The sequence below is a fragment of the Callospermophilus lateralis genome, chromosome 10 (assembly GCF_048772815.1).
Source record: "Callospermophilus lateralis isolate mCalLat2 chromosome 10, mCalLat2.hap1, whole genome shotgun sequence".
Lineage (NCBI taxonomy): Eukaryota > Metazoa > Chordata > Mammalia > Rodentia > Sciuridae > Callospermophilus > Callospermophilus lateralis.
Window position 1 is genome coordinate 63,617,584 of NC_135314.1, and position 24,656 is coordinate 63,642,239.

A 24,656-nucleotide genomic window follows, 5' to 3' on the forward strand; every position below is an offset into this window, starting at 1 on the left:
GCTTACAGGTGCCTCTAGAACCCATGCTGTATGTGAAACTCAGGTTTCCTTAAGTCCCAAGTTTTAAGGACATTGATTCCAGATTCCTTGGTTATTCCCAAAAGGTTTGTTGCCCCTTGGAAACTTCTATAGCATGAACAATGCACGTGCCCATGGCTCACAATACAATACTAATTATTAACATAGAATTTTATAGCTTACAAAGCAGTCAACCACATTCTTAACCTCATCCTTTTAAAAACCCTATAAAGTAGGTATAATGATTACCATTTTACAAATGAAGTTACTGAGACTTTGAAAGGTTAACTCATCCAAACTCATGAAGCTAAATTGCAGAGGTCAGTACTTGGACCAAGTAGTCCAGTTTCTAGTCCAATATACAGTGTGGTTTCTTTTTGATCTCTATATAATCTATTAGAGTTTTAGTTCCAGAAAAGACGTTCTTTACAACCCACATGAAATTAGAATGACTACTGTCCTGGGAAAGTCCTATAGTGAAAGTCTATTCCTGCTAACACCATTGAATTGCAAACTTCCCAACAATCCTGGCCTTGTTTACGGGAGCTGGACCATTAAGCTACCTCAGATAACTTTGGGAAGAGCTAGAAGAAAATAAATGTACAGCCTGCTTTTGACTTCATACTTGGTCTTGATCGGAGAAAGGACACAGAAGAATAAGGGAATTTTGATGTCTCTTCCTGGTAGTGACCCTGTTAAAAGCTTAACAACTGTCAAGTTATCAAATGTCTATAAACACAGCTATCTGTGTTTCTTCCATATGCAAGGTAGTTACTATAGTTGTGATATCCGTTGTGATATCCCTATCCACCGGTCCTGTGTCATTATTTACATTTAAATTTTAGTTGGTTAAAATTAACCGAATTTCCTTTGTCACATTTGCCAGATTTCAAGTTCTGTATAGCCTCATGTGGCTAGTGACTTCCATATTGGACAGCATGGACATAGAACTTTTCTAGAATCATAGAAAGTTCTACTGGACACCACCATCCTATATGCTACCTTATGCAAATAATTCTCACAAACATCAAGTATGTTCTGACTTCCAGAAACGTAGGCTTTTGCCACACATAAGGTTCCATTGGGCCTCTTGACAGTTGTGCTTTGGTGTTTGTGTGGGTGTGTGTGGGGGTGACTACTACTATACTCAGTAAGCAGGACTGGGAAGAATCAGACGACTGAAAAAAACTCACACACCACAGTTGGCAGCCACCCCACAGCCAAGCTGTATATTGTCTCCTCTCTGCAGGCATGATGAGTTCTCCAGAATACCTCCATTCCCACTTAGCATACACAGCCTCCTGCCTGTCCATCTCAGCCTTGTTTACATGAGTTGGACCATTAAGCTACCTCAGATAGCTTTGGGAAGAGCTGGAAGAAAATAAATGCACAGCCTGCTTTTGACTTAATACTTGGTCTTGATCAGATGGCCTCTGTATAAACATAAGTGTGTGATCATTTATTTCTGGGGCTCAGAGAATGAAAAGAAACGAGTTTTGAAACAAAGTTTTATTATGATAAGGTACTGTCCACATTGAAGACCATCTATCTCAAAGTTCCATGGTGAAATTTCTCACATCTTTTAAGTATGATTTTTGGGGTTATAGCTCATACTCTATAAGCTCAGTCTCAGAATGTCAGCAGGGAATCAGTAACTGCATAACTTCCTGAACTCTCATTCATTCATTTATCCTTCTCACTTCCTGTCATGGATCCCAAGAGGAATTCAGGAGATGTTGGGACGTCTTTGTCAGTCCTTAGTGGTCCCCTCCCTCAATCTCCCCTGTGATCCTTCCCTCTGTACTTTTCAGAAGACAGTAAGAGGGAAAAGCTTCGCCAAACACTATTTTGAATAAGAGACAGAGACAAACTGACATGGATAGATACACTCCCCGAAACGAGCATGGCTTGGGTTTAGAGTCGAGAGCTGCAGAGTCCAATAGAAATATAATGGCAGCCACATATGCATTTGTGGATTTTCCAGGAGCCGCATTTAAAAAACAAAAGGAAACACAAAAAAATCACTTTTAATAATACATTTTATTTAGCCCAATAAATCCAAAATGTTATTGTTTTGACATGTAATTGATGTTTTAAAATTACAAATGAGATAGTTTATATTTTTATGATTCTTATTGTCTTCAAAATTGGGCATGTGTTTTATGCACACAGCTCATCCCAGGTTGGATTAACCTCCCTCAAGAGCTGGATGGCTACACGTGAAAAATGGCTACTGTCCTAGACATCACATGTCCCCAGGAATCTGTCTGTGAGGGGATTGTGTTCTCAGAGGACGATCTAGTTTAGTGAATTATATTTTGAAATTGATTTTCTATCCAACTGAATCTCATTTGGTAGTCTGACCCATTTCCAACATCTATAGGCTCTTTGGTATTTTATCACCATCTCAGTGGTGTGGAAATATCTCCCAATGACCAAAACTATGTTAAGTAAGGACCAACTCTCAGTCCAACCTCCACTCAATATACAGCTCCTCCAAATTGAAGCACCACTCCCTCTCTGTCATCTCATTTTAGTTCATCTCTAATTCATGAATTGTGTTCTACTCCCAACCAATTTTCATTCCTAGTTCTGCAAGAAAAATACTGTGAATTGCCACAGAAAACAACAGCATTTTATACTTATCTCTCTTCTAAAGGACCAGAGCTTGGGACAGATTTCAATCCACTGCTTCTGTCTACAAACCCATTTGGAAGGAAGGTGAGAAAAATACAAATATAAGGAGGAATAGGAATTGAACTGTCTTTTTGTTTAACCCCAGGCTGTTTCTTAGGAGAGCCGGATATGCTTTGTTTTAGCCATTGATGAGAGATAGCCTTGTTTCACAGTCTCTCTCAATTCCAGTGCTGTGAAAGGAAATCTTTCACTGGTAATTCCCTTGAAGAGTTGGTAGAAGGATCAAGTCTTTTAAATTTGGTTTAAATACAGTTCTACAGAAATGAACTGCTCAGATGCCCCATCCCTGACACCAAGAAGTCGGGAGTAGATAAAAGTGTTCAAAGAAGCCAATTTAATGGTGTTTACTTTTGAAACCTTTTATCACCCACATACTCTTATCTGCTCCCTCTTTACCCAGATTTTTCCTTTTGGTGGGAAACAGGTTCTATTTTCAGTGGATCACTGGTAGATTGGACCAGAAAAGGTGTATCTTGACACAGGTGCCAGGACTCAGTTTCTTCAGTAGACACATATTGCCTGGGGGCTTCCCAGCACATGGGGTTGAAAGATCCAGAGGTCCTCTGTATCAGGCCATCACATTCGGACTTTGAATATATCACAAAAAAAAAAAAAAAAAAAAAGGAGACTTGAATCCCTGTCCAGAGAATAAAATCTGAGGTGCTTGGTTCCATTGGTGCCTGGAACTTTTACCTTCATAGACTTTAGTTCCTGCCTGTTCCCTAGAAAACTTGTCCTCCACAACCAGTCCAGCCTCATTGATCCCTTTGTACCCCAAGCCACTTCACCACAGTTAAACCCACCCTAACCCCTCACCCAGAACCGACATCTCTTCCTGAAAACCTGCATCCTGTGCGTTCATCTCCTTATAACATTTTAATATAAATATTGTCTCCCCATTTTACTGTATGTTCCTAAGGGCAGAGACAAGGTTTAGTCACCCTTGAGCTTCACCATAGAGGCTGGTACCATGTCTCATTCATATATTGCCTTGAATGAGTGAATATTTATGAAAATGACAAGGAGAAATGATACAAGGGTGGCTTCGTACCTGTCTCATTCTCATCATCTACCACAAACCCTGAAGCACAAAATCCTGCCTGGCACTATCATGAGGAGTGTGTTTCTTGGAGTCACAGGGTCTGCTCAAAATGCTAGATGCAAAGCCAGGTCAAGGGTTTTGGGGTGTGTGTGTTTTTTGGTTTTTGTTTTGTTCTGTTTTGTTTAAATTCACATTCATGACCAAGATGCAAGTTATTCACCTCTGGTCTGCAATAAGGGAATGGAAGGGAAGGACAGAGGAAGTGAAGATGGAGAAGAAGATGACATCTATTCACTCAAGTGAACACACACACACACACACACACACATACATACACACACACACAGAGAGAGAGAGAGAGAGAGAGAGACAGAGACAGAGACAGAGACAGAGACGGAGACGGAGACAGAGAGAGAGGATTGATGGAGAGAACAGAGGCTTACACATCCATCCATAATACAAAGCCAGGAACATATCTCCCAGGAGACACCTCGGATTGCTAACCAGTCTCTGTGAGGAAGCTGAAGCTGCCCAGGCTTCTGTAACTCAGGACGTTAAAGTAGTCATGAGGCTCAGCATAGTCATTTTCCCTCTGCACACTGCAGGGGACAGCAGGGGTAGCTCCTGCCAGAACATAGTTTCCAGGGGATGAGGAGATGCTGGGGCTCCACTCCTGCCGTGCAGGGGGTGATCTCCCGAGGTCACTTTCCACCGAAGGGATTCTGAAAGATGTCTTCTAGAAACAAACAAATTAAAAAGTGAGTATATGGAAATGATATTCTAAAATGTCCACCTGCTAAGTGGGCATCACTGGCTGATGATGGCAAGTTTAGACTCATCTTGTCCCGAAAAAACCATCATGTTCCCTCCCCAACAAACTGCTCCTGCCCCTACATTTTTTATTCTGATTTGTGGCACCAGAAACCTGGAAGATAATGCTGAACTCCAATCATCCATAAAACCCATTCAACTTTATTCCATTTCTGCTTCTGGTCTTCTCTGCCAACTGCACTTCATACCTGCCTGACTCTAGACTCCCTATTACTTCTAACCCGACTTCACACAGCCACCAGCAGTAATATTGTGAACATGAAAATTGGATCCATCCATACTTCTGTGTAAGACTCTTCAATAGCACCCACTGCCTACAGGAAGGGTGCTTCACCTGGCATGCACAGTAGGACTTTGGGGCATTTGCAAATACCCTTAAATTGCATTAAAAAGTTTATTTTAGGGGGCTGAGGTGGTGGCTCAGTGGCAGAGCACTTGCCTTGCATGTGTGAGGCACTGGGTTTGATTCTCAGCACCACATATAAACAAATAAATAAAGGTCCATCAATAACTAATAAAACATTTTTTAAAGTTTACTTTAAGATGCATTCTTTGGGGAAGAATATCCATAATTTCAAACCTTCCCCACCGGAGACTGATTCCTCCAAAACACCTTTGTGACTTGGTCACACTCACCTTTCCAGCTTCCTCTCCTGCCTCATACCCCAATTCTTGGGGTCTAGATGCCAGAGAGCTACCACTTACTAAGAATCTTCTTTGAGCCCCACTTGGACTAGGTCATGAGTGGAACTCAGAAACCACTCTATCATGTCTACTTTGGGATGCACTAGAAAGGACAAGGGGAAGCTCTGTGCCTCAGCATGAGTCCCGCACTGACCCTGCTTAGTCTGATTCCAGGCCATGCTTTCTCCTCAGCCAGACGGCTTCTCCTCTCACAGCTGCACAGTGCCAGACACTCATTCTTGTCTCCCAATTTTGTGTACACTCTGCCCACTGTGCATTCCCAGATAGTTCTATTTATTCTCCCCAACTCAGCTCCGCAGCATGTTGTCATGAAGCCTTCTCGGACCCCCTTCATCCTGTAAGCTGGAATATGGTGTTCTCTCTTGTAACATTCAATGCTGTCTCAGATTTATCTGTTTATCCTTCTATCTTCTCCATGTTCCAAAATGTGAGGTCGCTGAAGGAAGGGTCTGGCTCTATTCTTCTTGGCAACCTCAGAGCCCTTAACAAATGCTTGATATGTGTCTTAGGGACTGAAATGCAGATCCAGGCCCCGGGCACATAAGTGTACACACACACACACACACACACACACACACACACACACTTCTACAGTCTCATATCTAAAAGAACCTGATTTTCTAAACCAAAGCAGAGTCTCATGACCAGCCAACTACAATTGTACTTATGGGACACTAGGGCAGAACAGTGACATTTGTTTAGTAAAATCGGGGATGTGAAGTCAGCCATCACCTCTATGTGAGAGCATCATAGGTGAAGGTTGTGTTAAGACAAGGAAATTGAAGACCAGCAGGCACAAGTAGGATGACAAAAGAAATGCTTATTGACATCTCAGTGCAAAGATGACACCCCCTCGGCCTTATTGAAGAGTGCTGTAATGCAGGTCACCGACCCCACCATATGTCTGAATGACAGAATCACAAAGAGCCACTCAGACTTGGAAAATAACAGCAACAAATGCACACCGAATTTCCTTCTGCCCACAACCACTACTTCCAAGGAGGGAAATACTGTCCCCGGCATCATCTAGTGTCAAGTCCAGCAGGGAACAAATATAGGCTGCGAGGCTGAGAGGGAGGGTAAAGGCTGTGTGGATGGGCACAGTGAACAAATGTCAAAAATCAGGGATGGAGGGAGGGTGGGCTGGGGTTGCAGCTCAGTGGTGGAGCATGTGCCTCCCACACACATGTGAGGCACTGGGTTTGATCCTCAGCACCACATAAAAATAAATAAATAAAATAAAGAGAAAAAATAATGAGGGATGGTGACTCACTGCAGGCCTGGAGGAGTTGGACCTAGAGACGCCATAGTCTCAGAAGCACATAGACATATCAGTGATCACTCCTTTCCAGTAGAAGTTGCTAAACCTTAACATAAATATAAAGAAGACGGTTATCAGTGCTCATGCTGTATGTAAAAGAACTACTACATCCTTTGATGCAATCCAATCCATTTTAAAAATATGAACCCTTAATTCTTTCTCAAAGAGTTCATAATGACCTTTTATGCTTATGTGTTCTTGGTAAGAATGGCCACCCTTGCCTTTTAATCTTAAAACTATTTTGAGTTCCAAAAGTCCTCTGAGAAATGCAAATATTCCTGAGCTGGGTCCCTCAGCTGTTCCATTTCCATTCTGTCCTCTGTGAGGAATCTATAATTATAATTGGTATAAAAAATAGGACTGGGATTAATGCATTGATGTTGTCCTAGAGGACCAAAGGGAGCTAGAGAGATGGCAGCTGAGTCCCTCTCGAACAAACAATGGCCTCGAGGAGAATGTGAGAGTGAACACATTGGTTGGCTGAGCCATTGAACAGGATCTGGACTTAGATACCTTTCTTTGCTTTCACCTGCCGGGGGCACTTTTCCCAGTATCTGCTTAGCCTAAAACATTTATTCATATTAAATCCATAGACTGTAAACAGTTTGGAACACAAAGTATTATGAAGTACTGTGGTAAATAAAATTTATAATAATTATAAGAACCTAATAAATAATGGTTACCAATACATGCCAGTAAAAAATGCCAAGTGCCTTATTAAATGAATTGTTTGACTAAAGTTTTCCTACATCTTTATAAGGGAAAGCCATAATTATCCAGATTTTACAGATGAGGCTTAGTAGTGGCTCAGCTACTGAAGTTACTGAGGAGCTGGGACCCCAACTTAGTTCTGCCTGATTCCAAAGACTAAGACCCCAAAGAGTGCAACCTGCTGGCTTCTAGAGTCTGTAGGAAATGTCATTGATGTCATGCTCAGATTCCTACACCTGACTGGTTCTTCCATTCCCCAGAAACTGGGAGCACTAGGCTGTGAGCTGATAGCTGCCTCTTCTCTGGTGAGTTGCTCTTGGCCTTTCCTGGTGAGCAGTCAGTGGTCATTGACTGAAGCAGGTTTTCAAAAGGCCAGCTTCTTCCTTCAACGTGCCACCAGCTTTGTATAAAATTCTTGCTTCAGTCAAGTCTCAAGCTGAGGCACATTCATGCTGAGCTTTCTTCCCTTACCCTATATTGTTACCTTCACTACCCTCCATCTGAGGGCCCATCCCAGTAAATCATTCTCCCCAGTTGCTCCTGAGAAGGATGCTGCAAGGTAGCCATAGGGAGGAGACTGGGGAGGGTGCACTTCCTGGTGGAGGCAATGCTGACTCCAAGACTTGTGAAGAAATGGGATGAGACCCAGATCGAAGGGGACTGTGAGCTGGTGCACCAACTCTGGTATTTGAGAAGTATGGGGTGAACAGAATTCTTAGGACTCTGGGAGTGAGTGGATCTTGATAAGGTCCTCTGATACACTGAACAGAGAAAGTGACAGACTCAGACACATCACCAACTTCCAACCAAGTGTGGAAGTCAAAGCTCTTCCTTGGCAGCATCTAAAGAGACACTCGTCTTCAGCAGCTGAAGGCCAGGCCCAGGAGTTAATTGTTAAGAGTGACAGAACCTCAAAGGACTCACAGACTGGGCAATGATTTCATGCCAAAACCAAGGTCTTAATAGGAAAGGAGGAGACTCTGAGTCCTGGGAGGTAGACCTCTGGGTAGGTGCAAATGAGAGCCTTGAACCACCTGCTTCACTTGCACCACCAGGAGCGGCAGAAGGGGTCCCCTTTTCCCTGATTGAATATAATCCCTGCTTGGATCTGCCTCTACCTCTACTACCAGACAGGGTAAAATGTTGTTCTACACTAATGGTGGAAGTGATGGTTCTGCTAAGGAAAGAGAAAGGTTATACAGAAAAGGACTCGGCTTAAATGTACTACTAGCAGGAACTAGGAGATTTTTGCCTGGGAGTGAATCCCAAAGGTGATGAACCTGGGGTGAGTGAGAATATGGAGACTAGATAAAGGCTAATTTGCCAATACGGGCACATATCTCATGACACAAGATTTAACACCTTCACGAGGGCCACAGGAGAAAAGTAAGAGTATACTGTTTTCAATGGAGATGCTAACAGTGCTCCGGCAGACAGTGCAAGAAGAAAACAAAATGCTCAGAAAAAGGAGAATGGTACAATGAACCTACCAAAATCAGGATGGGGGAAGCTAAGGCCCCTGGGTCACATCTGGCCCACTGTTGGTTTTTGTACAGACCACAAGCAAAAAAATTGTATTTACATTTTCAAGTAACTAGGGAGAAAAAAAAGCATAAGTAATATTTCATGACACATGAAAATTGCAGGGAATTTAAATTTTAGTGTTTATAAGTAAGAGTGTATTGGAACAAAGCCATATTCATTCGTTTAAATATTATCTATAATGCTTCCACACTACAATGGCAGAGTTGGATTTTTGCAAGAGACCATATGGCCCACAAAGCCAAATTTACTATGTGGCCTTTTACAGAGAAACTTTGCCAATTCCTGTAGTAAGTAATTTCCAAATTTCAACAGTTGATTATGTTGGATCTCCTAGGACAGATCCAGGGAGCACTTCTTGTCCTAAGGTGGGAATGGATGTGCTAGGGAGGGCCATACTTAGCATCACTGAGAAGTCCATGATCTCTCTCCTAGACAGGCAGGGGCCGAAGTAGGAGATTCTTCTGCAGAACTGAATCCCTAGCAGCAATGGGATGCAGACACCCCAAAATAAGAAGGTGCAGATGGCAGCACTTTAGAAACGAACTGGGTGTAATTACTGCAGGGGGAACCCAAGAAGCCTGTTTCAGGGGATATTAAGATGGATAACAGAGCACAGTATTCCCAGGAGAAATGTAGATGGGCAGCCAACAAGAGCATTGCTTAGATATTTAATCAAAAAAACATTAAGAATACACAAGAGAAGGCTGACATCAGACAGCCCTGAGGAAAGTTTAGATCCCTTGCCCAGTTTCCAGCTATCTAATCTGTATTGGTATAGATAAGGTCTACTTGTCCCTGAGATCTGGCCTCCAACCTTCTCCACCCTTTCCTGTGCCCTAAGAAAACTTCCCTACATATACTGCATAAGTGGGTTCTCTTGACCTCCATCTTAAGTTTGGGTTCAGTCAATGTTGAACAGTAGGGCGATGGAAGAAAAGAGATTGAGGTAGTGGTTTCTATTCCCTGCATTCTCTCCGCAGGGTGGCCTTGGACTGGTTGTGACACTCAATTACTGATTACAGCATTTCTCAAGGCAGCCCTTCCATATAACTCTCTTTCCAAGTTCCAGTAGTACCCTATGATCTCCCCTAAAGAATAAGAGGTGGTTACAGCACACACTGCTACACCCCCCTTTATAGTTTCCTTGGTAAGTCCCCTTAATAAGTGTTTTAGTGAGCTTTTTCACTGCTGTGACTAAAAGTCCCAACAAGTACAATTTTAGAAGAGGAAAAGTTTATTTGAGGGCTCAATGTCAGAGGTCTCAGTCCATAGACCGAGCTCCATTCGTTGGGGCTCGAGGTGGGGCAGAACATCATAGCAGAAGAGTGTGGTGGAGGGAAGTGGCTCACATAATGATCAGGAAGCAGAGAGTGAGACTAAGCTCAGCTCACCAAATATATTCCCTAAGGCTTTCCCCCAATGACGCACTTCTTCCAGCCACACCCTACATGCTTTCGATTACCACTCAGTTAATCCCATCAGGGGACTGGCGCTCATGACCCAATCGTTTCATCTCTCAGTGTTCTTGCGTTGTCTCACACATAAGCTTTTGGGGGACACCCATCCAAATCACAACAATAAGCGTCCTCAAACAACCCAATTTCAAACTATATGTTCCATGTGGAAGCTTGAATAATGCATGCAAAAAATGTTTTGAATGAGGAGAGAGAGAGCATTGGAGACTACAGTCAACACACAGGACAACAGCAGAGAGGACCTGAACTAAACAGGAAGCAGTAGAAATGTCAAAAAGCGGGCTGGGAAGCAAAACACTGCAGACAGGGAACAACGGGACTGGATAGATACTGTCTTTGCACATTTTCTTATTTCTCGATCTCCATGTTGACCAAAGTTAATCTGGGTGCCTGGCATGAAAATGAACCAGCCTTGAATACTGAACAGAAAAAAACGTGTTCCGTTGCCTCTAAAGAGGCTTTAATCCTTCCATTCCAGAGCTGCAGAATGCGGGTGACAGCAGAGGACATCTGTTCACCCGCCACCATAGCAGCTCCCTTCCCGGCTTGCAGATCAATGTCATCTCTCCTCCTCTCCCACTAGCCTATCACTTCTCTCGTTCTCACTTTGCCTTAGAGGTTTCATTTCCTGACCATGTCAATTGTGACACCTGTGACATAAATGAAAATACTATGGATTGTGGGCTTCCTTATTAGTACCAGCCATATCTCAGCCCCGGCTGGGTCCCCCACAGTCTGGTTGACCAGCTCTGGTGAATGATTAAAAATACATGGCATCATCCCTGTGAACCAGGCAGATCAGTAACCTCAAAGCTTGTCTTATAACCACAAAGAGAGGGTTTGAATTGTGACACAATAGAGATTTTTGCAAACAAATTAATGTACCAAGAAATCAACTGTAGTATAAAGCCTCCTGTAATTTACACAGGGAAATCACCATTGTGTGAGCTTTTCCTACCTTTGAAGAATCTTTAATTCCTAAAGGACCAAATTAGCAAGGTCCCTACAGGTGCCTTTGAACAGTTGGACCTGTGACTAGGGAAGAACTGGGCAATTTGTATCTCTCTGAAGATGCATGACTTTGGCTCTGCCACCAAAATATCTTTCTGCATCCTCATTTCAATCTCTTCTTGGTCAGGTAAGATTAGGGTGAGGAGTCCTGGGCTCTCATCATTTATGAATCAGGTTGAAGACAACGTATGTCAAATAGAACATGTAATTTTTTATCTTATACCCTTGATATTGGTGGTAGATTAAGAAAAACAGAGTAGGTTTATGAAAACTGACAGAATTTAAGATGTTAAATATTAAGCTAAAAGTCCTAGATGAGTCCCTGATAACAGATATTAATATGCAGGAAAAAGTGTAATCTCATCAGTAGCCTTTAATAACAGTAGAAAAACATATACAATGAGGTCAAGGCAAGGATATAAAATTAAGACTGTTTAAAATGCAAAATACCTTGAGGTCTAAGCTAGAGAATATTATAATGACACTTTCTTATTAAGCAATTCTTATTTATGTAATTCATCCAAAATCTGAGACCTGGGGAGAAAATCAAGTGTCTGTGGTCTTCAAAAGATCAACATGAGTAAAAGCAAAATAAAACAAAAATTCAACTAGAAGTTAAATTAGAAAAAAAGAGAAAAATTAGAGGGTGGTTCTTTTCTGGGAGAGAGAGAGTAAAAGAGAGTAAGAACTCACAACAGGAAAGCAAAATGGAACCAGAGACTAAGGACACAAAGTTTGACCAAATTCCTCTCTCACTGGTATTAGCGAAGACCTAGTCAGATGGAGGGAAAGTGACTGGTTAGGAATTAGGAACTGAGGGGCTACTGTGACTCCTGTGAGGATCTTGGCCCCAAACACCCCAAGGTATAGCAAAGGTGAGCCAGCTGAATCTGCCTGCTTGTAGGAGTCAAGTTTCAAATGCAAATGTGAAACATGACATCCTAAAGAGGAGTTCCGCCTCTGGTGGACCTTGGTTGACTGTGTTGCTTTGAACCAAACCTTCTCCTGAGAAAAGCTAGAAAAGATCAATGAAATATTAGAAACATCTGCTTGAAGAAATTAGAGATCTGAAAAATCAGTGAGGAATCTAGTGGTGAAAGAAGAAACCCAGAGAGACAGATGGTGAGAATGTGGGGACATTTTCCCCTGGAGAGAATTGTCTGAAAGTTATAGCTGAGAGGCAGATAAGCTGCAGAGAGCTTCTGAAAGAGGGACAAAAGTTGGGTTCGGAAACCTCCTTGGAAGGGAGGACTTTGGAAAACTTCATGGGTGTTTAAGTGGATCCCAAAGGACCAAGAGCAAGGGAGCAGCAGAAATTGAAATCCAGCTCAAAAGCCCCTCAACACTGGTTTAATTAGGGTGACGTGGGATTGTTAGTGCCTCTAGACCTGCCACCCACCAGGTGCAAAGGGAATAGTCTCTGGAGGAAGATGATATTACCAGAGCCTTGAATTATTGCTATCGTTTTTCATGTAGAATTCACTGCACTTAATGAAAAGTACTAGTTAAGAAGATAAGTTATGACCCATAAACAAGTAAAAATAGGCAATAGAAAAAGACTCAAGGAGGATCCGATTAATAAAATGATCAGGCACAAGCTTCAAAATAATTGATTAATATTTTCAAATAATTTAAAAGACAAGATTGGGAATTTTGACAGACTATGAACTATTTAAACAAAGAATAGATACATCAGAAGAGATACTTAGGAATCTGGAAGGTATGTCAGAAGAAAACATCTACTATAAAATATAACGAGACAAATGGATGGAAAATACAAAAAAAAAAGAGACTCAGAGTTGTGTAGGAGAAAAGTGAAAATGTCTAAAAATACCTGTAATTAGAGCTCCAGAAGCAGAAGAAAGCAAGATTGGAGAAGTAAGATATGAAGAACTAATGGCCAGGATTGACCTAAAACTGACAAAAACCATCGAAACACAGATTGAAAAGGCACTCCACCCCAGCTCCAAACAATAAATACAAAGATGACTACATCTAATTATATCACGGTACAATTGCTGAAGAAAGACAATGGAAATTTAAAAGAACCAAAAGGAAAGAAAAAAAAAAAGACATTTTCAAAGTAGCAAAAACAAGACCTGGTTTCTCAACAAAAATATAGGAAGCTAGACAATGGAATAATATTTTCCATGTCCTGAAAGAAAATAATTGCCAACATAGAATTCTATACCTGGCAAAACAAATGTATTATTTTTACATTCGGGGGGGAAAATATTTTTAGACAAACAAAAACCAAAATAATTCCTCACCCACAGACCTGCAGTAAAGGAAATACTGTAGGACTTACGACTCCAGAGGCTGAGGCAAGAGGATCACAAGTTCAAAGCCAGACTAGCAAATATCTCAAAATTAAACATTTTTTTTTTTAAAAAGGGTTGGGGATGTGGTTGAATGGTTAAGCAACTCTGGATTCAATCCTCAATACAAAAAAAAATGTACAAAGAACTTAAAGGCATAGTAATAACAGCAATAAGTTGGAGAAGGAGGGAGATAAAAAGAGTTAACATGCTCTAAGATTCTTGTATAACCTAGGAGATGATAAAAGTACTAATAGAGATATTAATAAGTCAGGGGTACATAGCTAACAAATAGGTTTTTTTCACTATTTCAACTTTTTTCTTTTTTAAATTATTTTTTATTCTAATTTGTTATACATGATGGCAGAATGCAATTCATTTCATATTACACATATAGAGCACAATTTTTCAAGTCCCTGATTGTACACAAACTATTTTCCCACCATTCATGTTTTCATCAATGTACTTAGGGTAATGATGTCTAACTTATCATTCCTACCCCCTTGCCCCTTCTTTTCCTCTCTCTCCCCTTTGCCCTTTCTAAAGTTCCTCCATTCCTCCCATGTCCCCCACACCACCACCACCCCACCCCTCCCACCCCCTACCCCCGCCCCACCAGCCCTGCATGGCCATTGTGAGTCAGCATCCTCATATCTAAGAAAATATTCGGCCTTTGGTTTTTTGGGATTGGCTTGCTTCACTTAGCATTATATTCTCCAACTCCATCTATTTACCTGCAAATGCCATGATTTTATTCTCTTTCAATGCTGAGTTCCATTGTGTATATATACCAAAGTTTCCCTATTCATTCATCTACTGAAGGACATCTAGGTTGGTTCTACATTTTAGCTGTTGTGAATTGTGCATCTATAAACACTGTTAAGGCTGTATTCCTGTAGTTTGCTGTTTTTAAGTCCTTTGGGTATAAATGGAGGAGTGGGATAACTGGGTTGAATGTTGGTTCCGTTCCAGGTTTTCCAAGGAATCTCCATACTGTTTTCCACGAAGATGTGGGGGAAAAGGCACACTCATACATTGCTGGTAGGACTACAAATAGGTTTTTTTTTTTTAATAATAAAGAAAACTATTTTGAATTAAAGAGAACCTTAATTCAAAAGATGACAGGTAGAATGGGGGGAAGGCAAACATGAAGAAAAGATGGTAGGTATAAATCCCCACACATCAGTAACAACAGCACCAAGTACATAGTCCAGAGGGAGTAATTTTGGACTACAGAGATGAGTTATTAACTGACCACAACCATCCCTGGAGGAAGAGTGGGTCAGAATCTAGGAAGAAGCTCTGGGATAAAGAAGGAAAACAGTTTGGGGAACACAGGCTGCATTCCCCAAAAAGTTTGTGTAGTGAACTGAATAAAGGAGAGTTGGGCTACCAGAAGAACCCAAGAGATCGGCCAGACCAGGCAGTGAGGACTCCCCTGCTCATTCCAAGCAAGAGCTTCCAGTTTGTAACAGCAAGGACACTGACATATTTCTTCACCATTACAAAGCTTTCACGTGAAACATGCCACCCGTTCATCACAACTTTGTGACATAGAGCACACAGAATAACAAACCCCATTTTACATATGAAGAAGTGAAGACCTGGAAAAAAACCATACGCTCAGTGCCAAACTGGAAACTAGATCTTTCAATTCTCCCTCCATTACTCTTTCCACCACAAGACCTCTAACCTAAAGTAGCAGAGGATTTACAACCCATTGATCTTGCCATGCATCTGTTGCCCCCAGATTTTTAGTGTTCATTTCCCACTCTACAGAAGTGCTGGGCTACTCAGCCCCAGCTAAGAGTTGTGAAAATTAAATGAGCCACTATAAAGAAAGCCCTAGCACACAGTAGACATCCTCTAAGATGCATGAAACTTATAGTAGATGAACTCCCAGAGTAGTGGCTTAAGGGTCAGGCAGGAACCAGCAACTGCAGACAGCAAGACAGGTAGGATTCAGGTTCAACCTTCCAGGAGCTTCCAGCCTGGAAGAGGGACAAGGGAAGAACCTAAATGCATTCAAAGACAGAACAAGGCCAAGAAAAAGGTACAAGGGGCAACAAGGGAGGTCACATCTGGCTCTCTCTCTCTCTGGACAGAAAGGATACTGAAAGCACCAGGGTGGTAGGGACAGAGATGTTCTTGACTGAAGTGTGTAGCCAGAGTCATTACCTTTTTAGCCAATGCCACCATCCCGATGACTGCTATGCCAATGACCCCCAGCACTGCAAGCAGTGGGACCTGGAACCCGATGCTGCGCTCTAGAGGAAGGACAAAATAGAGGTGAGTGGCAGAGACCCAAAGCAAAGTTGCCTTCCCCAGGGAAACCTCAGCTTCAGGGCCCAGGGACACACAAGTGCCTTTCTCCAACCACAGGCCTGGAGTCTTTAAGTCCAACTCTTTGGACAGCAAAGAGTCCACCTGGACTATCAGGAAATCAATGACTTATCTCCAAGTATTGTCATGCCTCCTGTATTTGAACCAGAGCAAATTCTTTTTAGCACTCCTTTCCTCTATTCCACAAGATCATTTTCAGTAATCATGAAATGAAAGAAATAATACCATCAGAAGAAAATCCAAAAAGTGAGCAATTTCTTGCATTACACTTCATATACATAACCACATCATTAAAAAGAGTTTAATTAGAAATGCAATAAATTAATATCAAATTACTAAAAGAAAAGGCATGTGACTTTTCTCCTTAACCCTTATTTCAAGCTCAGCTGTGAAACTCTGGAGGGAGGAAGGCTCTGGAGCCTTATACTTTGCTGTTTTATCAGCCTCTGGCACATAATAGATATGAAATATTAGTAGCATGAATGAGAGTATGAACAAGCGAATCTCTTTAAGACATAAAATATAACAGAAAGAAAAAAGAGGCAAGAGGGGAGTTTTGAAGACATGAGTGATATTTGATTTAAGGAGAATATGAGAGAACCCAAACAGTTGTCCTGATGCATGCTGTGCTATGGGTAGAAGAGTTTCCAGGCCACTTCATCCCTCTTCTGCCTTCACTCCAGGGCCTTAGGCAGGACCCAAGAGTCCAGGGCAGACTTGGAAAACAAGGGTCTAGTAGACACCTGGCCTTGCTACCTTCTAAGGTCTGAAATTGTTAGAATGGCTGCTAAGGTCTCCAATCCCCCAGGACAAGGGCAGTATCTGTCCAAAAGCCAAATGCCATGTTCCTCCCACTCTGAGGACTCAGTCTCCATAGGCCACGCCAGGCATCACTGACCACAGCAATGAAGTTCACTCAGTGGGAAAGAAGGCAGGGCAGGCTGCAGAGGGCTACTCACAGAGCCCAGACAGGACCTGTGCTCGTAGCTGAGGTCAGAGCCAGGCTAGGGGCCAGGATTGAGATTGGATTCTCTTCCAGCTTGATGATAGAAGCAGAAGGTTAATACCATGGCCACATTTAAGGGGAGGTTATGATAATGAATTTGTTTAGGTTTAGAGATATAATTAGGACCAGAAAGTATTTTGGATATTAAGAATATCAACTTCATTGGAAATTTCTGTCTGAAGTTAAAACTCCAATTCTTCCATTCACAGTCATATTCAATGATCAAAGACTTCAAGGTCTTTGGAACAGAAGCAGCCGTAGAGCAAGCACCAGAACATGCAGCTAGAGAAGGGGTGGATTCTGCAAAAGGATACTTAAGACTTGTGCTTAGTATCAGGTGAGCTGTAGGGTTAAGTGCAATTCTAGCTTAAAGGTTAAAAATAGCTTACATGTGGTAGTTACTGGAAACTTGGACTAAGGTTTGAGATTAGGGTCAGAAAAAAGTCAGGGTTGGAGTTAGTGGGAGTAATTATAAAGGTCTTGCACTCTGGATAAGCAACTAAGCCCTTGAGAAACAGGAGGAAAACTACAAGTGATCAGTGGTGGCCCTGAGGTCTGCCAGGGCAAAAAGAGTGGAAATGTATGGCCCTTGGGCAGGAGTGGAGCAGGGGTCCAATAGAATGTCTTCTGAATGCTCCCCCCAGGAGGCCCATGAGGTACAGGGAAGACACTTGCCCCTTCATTTCTCCATTTTCCCATGGAGAATGGGACAAGTGCCGCTGTGGCCAGGAACAAATATGCTTGCTAGGAGCATCAGTCCCTGGACATGTTTTAGCCTATATTATGTTTTCTCATGTTTTAGCCATGAACAAACATAATATAGTTCCCCTGTGGGCTCCAGTTCCTGGGGCCTCCGTGCCATGCGGGTATGAGGTGATCTGTCTGGATCCCACCCTATCCCCAGTCCTGCAGTAGCTGATGGGCCCTTGGGCATATGACACAAGCCCCAAATGGTAAAGACCATCAGGTGGTTATGCTTGCTGGTCCTCTGCTGTGTTATTGTCTAGATCTCCTCTAACCACAAGGCAATAAATAGTATAATAACAAGTATTTATTAAGTTAAGCTTATTATGTGCTCAGCACTGTTACAAGACCTGATTCATAACAGCTCATGAGATTGTTCACCACATTTTATGAATGAGAAAACTGAGAGAAAGCTAAGTAATTTACCCATTCCAATATCAAACCCCAGCAATGTGATTCCGGAACCTAGGCACTTAACTACTCATGGCATTTGGCCTCGGTTGGGACCAGCCAAGAAGTGACATTTGAAAGGAAACTTTAAGATAACCTTTCATTTTCCCAATATACACATACTTTGAAAACTCATGAAAATTAATCCACAACATAATTGATGTCAGAAAGTAGACATTCTGAGTTTGGAGGTCCATGGAAGTAGAACACCTGTGTTAACATCAGCTCTACCACTCTGTGCAACTAGATACAAGCCTAAGTTTTCACCTTCATCAAACAGTCAAATAAGAATCATAATCACAGTCAACACTTACATGGTGCTCACCACGATCCAGGCACTGATGTAAGGACATTTTCTTGCAGTAGGTAATCCAATCCCACATTAGCACCTCATAAGGTCTTACATACATCCTTATTGCACAGATGAAAAAAAAAACGATGCTCAGAGGAGCTGAGTAATCTTGTCTGAGGTCAACAGCAAAGAAGAATTTGAATCCAGGCTGTCTGGTGTCAGAGTTTGAGCTCTGAACCACTCCCTATACTATCTCTCAGATAGGATAATAATCCTTTCCAACTTTGGGAGAAATGGTTTAAGCATCCAAGTGGGTAAGGACTGACGGAATTTTGGAAACTCTGAAATTTGCAACACCAATGCCAATTATTGTACATCAACTAGCTCTGATCTTTATAAACTTAAGGGCTAATTATAATGTGCATGATTGACACTAAATCAATAAATGAGCATATGACCTTACCAATCGGTCTTCCTTGTAATATAGATAAGCTCTGCCTCCCACTCAAGAGCAGTGGCTCTCAGTCCTAGCTGCAAATTGAATCACCAGGATGCTTAGGGATCACATCACATCCTTGTTTGCCCCTAGAGATTCTGATTTCGTTGGTCTGTGTGAAGGCCCTGGTATCAGAATTCTTTAAAAACTCCACAAGTGATTCAAATGTGCTCCAGGACTGAGCTTTGCACCCCAGACTGTGTCAGGATGGCATTTTCTATGCTGCTCTTGAGGAAATACCTGAGCTTCCTAGGACCTCCAGGAAGATGCTCCCCTTGTAAATCCCATCAGGGTAGGTGTGATAGATGCAGAAGTACTCCCCCGTGTCATTCATGGTCAGTGACTGGAAAGTGAGGCCAAAGTGAGGGCCCGGGGCCACCCGCTCACGGAAGGCCGGGTTGATGTACCACCCATATTCAGTATGACAAATGGCTAGAAGTTGGTCCCGCTGTTCCCAGTTGACTTGGGTCACTTCAGCCATGGTGAAGGAGAGATGACACTGTAAGACGACCGAGCCACCTTCCTCTGCAGAAATGTTCCCCTTCATCACAAATGTGCCTGTTGTAACTTTTAGGAAAGAGAAAAGGGGCACACGTAAGTTCCAGGTCACCCGTGGGCCTATAACCTCCCTATAGAAATTCCAAGGGGGCCAGGATTGGTTTTAGGAAAGATTGTTTCTCCAGGCCATCCTATCCCTCCTCTAAACAGACAACTATTGTTTCTGTTTTCATTTTGAGAGGCATTCCTCTTCCTCACTGTCAATTAAGTCTCCCAGCCCCAGCCCTTGGCCCCTTCCGGTCCTCTTGCCCTTTTTCATACACCTCCATTCTGTCCAGCCTGACTCCTTTCCTCCATCACCTCTGCTTCCAGAGCTTTCTTCTGTCTCCCCTGCCCCCACCCACTTAGCGCCTTGTCAAATCTGCATTTCCTCCCCTGCATCCCTGAGGACCGCAGCCCAGAGACACCTCCCTTGTCCTTTCACACTCACTGCCCGGGTTGTATAATTAGCACTTTATTAAGGGCCTGGCTGAGGCTGTGAGACTTAGCACTTCGCCCTCTCAGGACATTCTGCCGTCTAGCCTCATGACCAGCTCTTTGATTATTTTCACATCCTTATTTCGTCTCCCCCAGAGACAGCACCACATCCTTGACTTTTCTGTGTACTCCAGCAGCCTACTCCCGCGCTGGGTTCCTTTGAAGCAAAGCCTGGCTATTTCATTGATGGACATTGGGGGTATCTGGAAAATCCTTTGGGGAAGCCAAGAAATTCAGGGGAAAGGAGGCTTAGCCAGAAACTCTGCTTCTCCCAACCAAAACTATTCTCTCCAATGCTCACCACTCCCAGCATCCCGGGGCACCTCTCCAGCCTTAAAAGGTTCAGAAAGCAACATTAATTTGTTGGCCCTATAGTTTTTTAAAATATTTCTGTTTCCCCCTTCTCAGAAATATTTGTCTAAGGTTTTTGGTCTATAAGAAATCAATTTAACAAAAAATTACGTCTGTAATGGTCGATACTTCTGGAATCTATGAGGAAGATATTATTGATCCATAGGAAACTACTACCAACAACCTGGAAGATTCTTCAAAAATAGAAAAGAAGCAGGAAAGAGCTTCTAAAAGCAAATTGCTTATTCCTCCTTTTTGCCCTCCTTCTTACTCCCCTCTCCTTCTCCCGCCTCTGTTCTAATGCTGGCTGCTTGCAACCCCCCACCCTGAGGATCCACAGCCCTGAGGCTCAGCCATCCAATACAGGTGCATCTCATTCTCAAAGGTCTTTTCTTACTCAAGGGTACACAGGACTCTGAGAACCATGTTTTCTTGCTTCAAACTGGTGGCAAGCACCAGTTCCCTGCATGAGTGCCCTGGTCTCTAGGTCAAGCTCAACTTTGCTCTTTCCTCCTCCCCAGTTCAATAGCTTTCCAGGCCTTACCTGAGGCGAGGAGGAGAGCCTGCCTCAGGCCCTGGGCCCAGATCAGGAGCAGGCACCAGTGCATGCTTCTGCCCAGGGGGCCTACAGGAAGCAGATGTGGCCTCTTCTGTGACTGAAACTGGCCGACTGCAGATGGCAAGATGAAACCGAGCCTGTGAGGAAAGAGGGTCTCGGAAAAACTGAGCTCACAAAAGCAATGTCAGAAACAGATAAGCTCTCGACAAGTACACAATCTACATAGGGTGAGCCACAAGAAAGACCATGAAGGAAACACATTGAAAAGTAAACAAAAATGTGGTTAGAGGTATACTAGTCTTTGGTGACTGTTAGTCAACTGATTACTTTAAATTCTGCCTTAATGCAGTTTTTAAAAATCAAACTTTAGTATCTAAAGAGTTCAAGGGCACCAGAGCAGTACCTAAGATTCTGGAGAACCTGTTACTGATCCAGAACATCTCACTAGGCTCCCTTGACTTCGCCCTGCTGAAGAGTCTGCAACCTAATGAAAACTTGTAAGTGTGGGTACTTACAGGTCAGACACCGTCTGGGACAAGGGTCCAACAGAGCCACTCTGCCTTGAATGAGGTGTTCTCCTCAAATCTTATCCCTTTGGTCTTGTGTACCTGAATTGAGACTTGAACTTTGGATCAGTTCCTCGGATGCAGTAGACTCAGGAGACGCTACAAGAGCAAGTTCTCCTGTCCACAGTGACCCCGTGAGTGTCTGAAGTATGGAGAAGAGTGAGTCCTGCTGATCTAACTCTGGGAAAGGATTGGTTGACGCTTTTCTGGGGCTCCTGGCTCATCACTAGGTCTTGCTGTTGACTCGCCCTTTCTTCTTCTCCCCTTCCCTGTCTTCCCCTCCCTTCATTCATTTGAAAGTCACTAAGTGCCTGCAAAGTACCAGACTCAGAGGCTCTGAAGATACCAAGGTGAGAAATTATAGTCTTAAAAAGCTTCCTCTCTGGTGAAACCACTTGAGAGAAGAGATGGAGGACCATTTTCATGGGCTTCCTAGACTCTCAGCACAGCTATCCTGGGCACGCTCCATGGTAGATATCCCCCCAATCTGCATCTCTTCCAGGGGAAACATCCAAAGCCTAGTCCTGTCCCCTTCATTCCAGCCACATTCAGTCTCCAGCCCTCCTTCTCCCCTGCAGGGGACTCAGACCAGCTTCTTCCCCTCCCTGGGTTCTTCCCATTCCTCACTCCACACATGACCGTCGCACCCCTCTTCAGACCCTTCTACAATGTACACCTTACCAGCTTCTCTCTGCCCACCCACACTCGACCTCCTTTAATGCTCACATCAGGAGACATCTCACTACCTTTCAGCAGCCACAATGCCATCAGTTGAAGAAGTGATAAAGCCAAACTTGTGTCCAAGGGGAAGTGCGGGGTTGAACAGGAGGCATTTTGTCCACATCAGTTGCCAGAGCAGAGGTACCAGAGGTGGGAGAGCCACAATCAGCTAGTGGGAACGCAGCACAGACAAAGGTAGATACTCAGATTCATAGCCCAAGTTTCTATAGTGGAGAAGGTGGGGTCCAAAAAGGTGGGTTTATCTTACACAATGAGAAATCCAAAGAAACCTAGAGTTGCTTTATTAAAAAAAAAAAAGTTTAAAGAAATTTCCTATTTATTTCTAAGCAACTAGTCCACATAGGAACATGGTCATGTCCATTTTGATCCATTGAGCTATTCCTTCAAGGATAACAGTGAACAGACTATGGAGTAATATCAGGGACCAAAGTCATCCTGGTTTGGTGACCTTGGGAAAATTATTCAGCCACCCCACACCTATTTCCTCATCTGCATATAAGAATAACAATACTTCCCTCAGAGGGTTGTTATAAGGATTCAACAAATGAATGTCCGGTAAGGTGCCTTGAAAATAATATTGAGGATAATAAGAGGAAGATAACCTTTTTCTATCTAGTGTATTTTACCATGAGTAAAACCCCAGTCTCCAGACTCCAAAGCCAGGGTTCTACAGCATCTTCTCATTCCTATGGATCTGAGATAAAAAGAAGATGATACGATGTTTCTGCAGGGAAGGAGTCACTGCAGCAGTCAGAGTTTGAGGCTGCCCTGGTGGAAAGTAAAGAGCAGAAGCATCTCTTCATGGAGCCCTCTGCAGGGCCCTCTGTGAAACCCCTACAGGGACTCCAGGTGGGGAGCTGGCAGATCCATCCGCCCAGCCATAGTGAGAAGCACAGCTCTGAGAAGTGGCCTGGCAGAGAGCACCTAGGACCATCCCGTGCTTTGGGACCAGTCAGCAGCCCCTGCAACACGACAGAAACCTCTGAGGCCAGCCAAGTGCTGACTCATATTTCCTTTGGAGGTTTTGGGCTGGACAGGCCTGGTCAGCCTTGGTGCAGCCGGGTGGGTGTAGGTATTGGAGAGCAGATTTCATATTGCCTGGAAAGGGGAAGGGGTGCACACTAGCATGTAAAACACTCTCCAGGACACCCTTCCACAGCTCAGCCTGCTGAAAGCCCCCCAAGATCCCCCAGCCAACTCCTCAAGCCAAGTCCTGACAACATGTGGCTGGCAGGGACCACAGCTCTGAGCAAAGAGGGCTGAGTGGTCACACTTTCCACAAGGCCTGTGAAAAACTGGGGGCAACTCGGTGTCGTCTCATGAGACAAACCAATTTCTCAGAGTTTGTGCGCTCCAGCCTCTCCAGACCTCTCTTTGGCTTGGAAGTAGGGGCAGGAGCTCCAAGTCTCTCACACTCTCCACTCCATCCTGTCCAAGCCTCTAACAGAGAATGGACATCCTGCAACTGCTGGGGTCGGTGACTTTCTCATCCCACACTCCCACCCGCCTCCACAGACCAGTGCTTCCTGATGGCTGCTGTGTTTGTGGTAGAGAGCAGCAAGAAAGAGGGCTGAGGGAATATGGGGGACAGGAAGCAGTGGGAACGAGGAGGACAAGACCACTCTAGGCACCAGGAAGAGCAAAGCCACTCTTGTTACCTTGCCCTGATCTTGTACAACCCAGGTGCATTAGCTGAACTTTTAAACTAGCCGAATCTTGCTTAACATTAAGGACAGGATGCATGAAGGCCACAAGTTCTTCAGGTGAACCGGCTAAAACTGGTCAGATCTAAGATGGCTGCCAGAGTGACACAGACGACTTCTAACTTCATTATAAGAAGATATTCCTCCCCTATCCATCATCCTTATTTTGCTACCCTATGTCTAATAACCTCCTGACCCCCAAGGGTAGGAAGTTCATTTTTAAGTTTATCTTCCACTTCTTCTGTGTTGGCCAAGAATAAAAAGTCTCCACTGCTCAATTGGAACTTAGTCTTTTAGTCCAAGAAGGAAAAGGACCCAGCCTTTGGGGGTCAAATTTGGTCATCCCACATCTTCGGACCCCTACCTGCCTCATGGCCTTGCAGAGTCACCTCACAGGAGAGAGAGAACTCAGCAATGGGATAGTCATTCCAAAGCTATAGAGAAAGCTGTCTCAGAAAACCAAAAATTGAACCCATAAGGAATGCCTATGATCTGAGGTGTATTAATAAGTCTGTGAGCCGCAGGGCTTAGGGACGACAGAGCTTCACAGTGAACAAGTGAGGAGAATTTGGGGTCAGATCTCTGACTTTTGTTTGTTCAAGTTCCCTTGGATGATGTGACTCTGAGGACCCCATCCAACCCCAAAGGCTGCCAAGAAGTTCAGTGGACTCTGGAAGATTTTCTTTGTCTTTCCAA

The 24,656-nt window shown here is 43.4% G+C and overlaps 1 protein-coding gene across 1 annotated transcript; it reads right to left on the bottom strand.

The window, feature by feature from the left end:
• Nucleotides 1-4,256: 4,256 nt before the first annotated feature.
• Nucleotides 4,257-20,999, bottom strand: Tigit (T cell immunoreceptor with Ig and ITIM domains). Its single transcript, XM_076869011.2, has 4 exons — nt 20,936-20,999; nt 19,246-19,572; nt 15,853-15,941; nt 4,257-4,493 (listed from the first exon to the last, which is right to left on the bottom strand). The coding sequence occupies exons 1-4, from the start codon at nt 20,997-20,999 to the stop codon at nt 4,257-4,259; spliced, it is 717 nt and encodes a 238-aa protein (XP_076725126.2).
• Between the last annotated feature and the right edge of the window lie 3,657 nt (nt 21,000-24,656).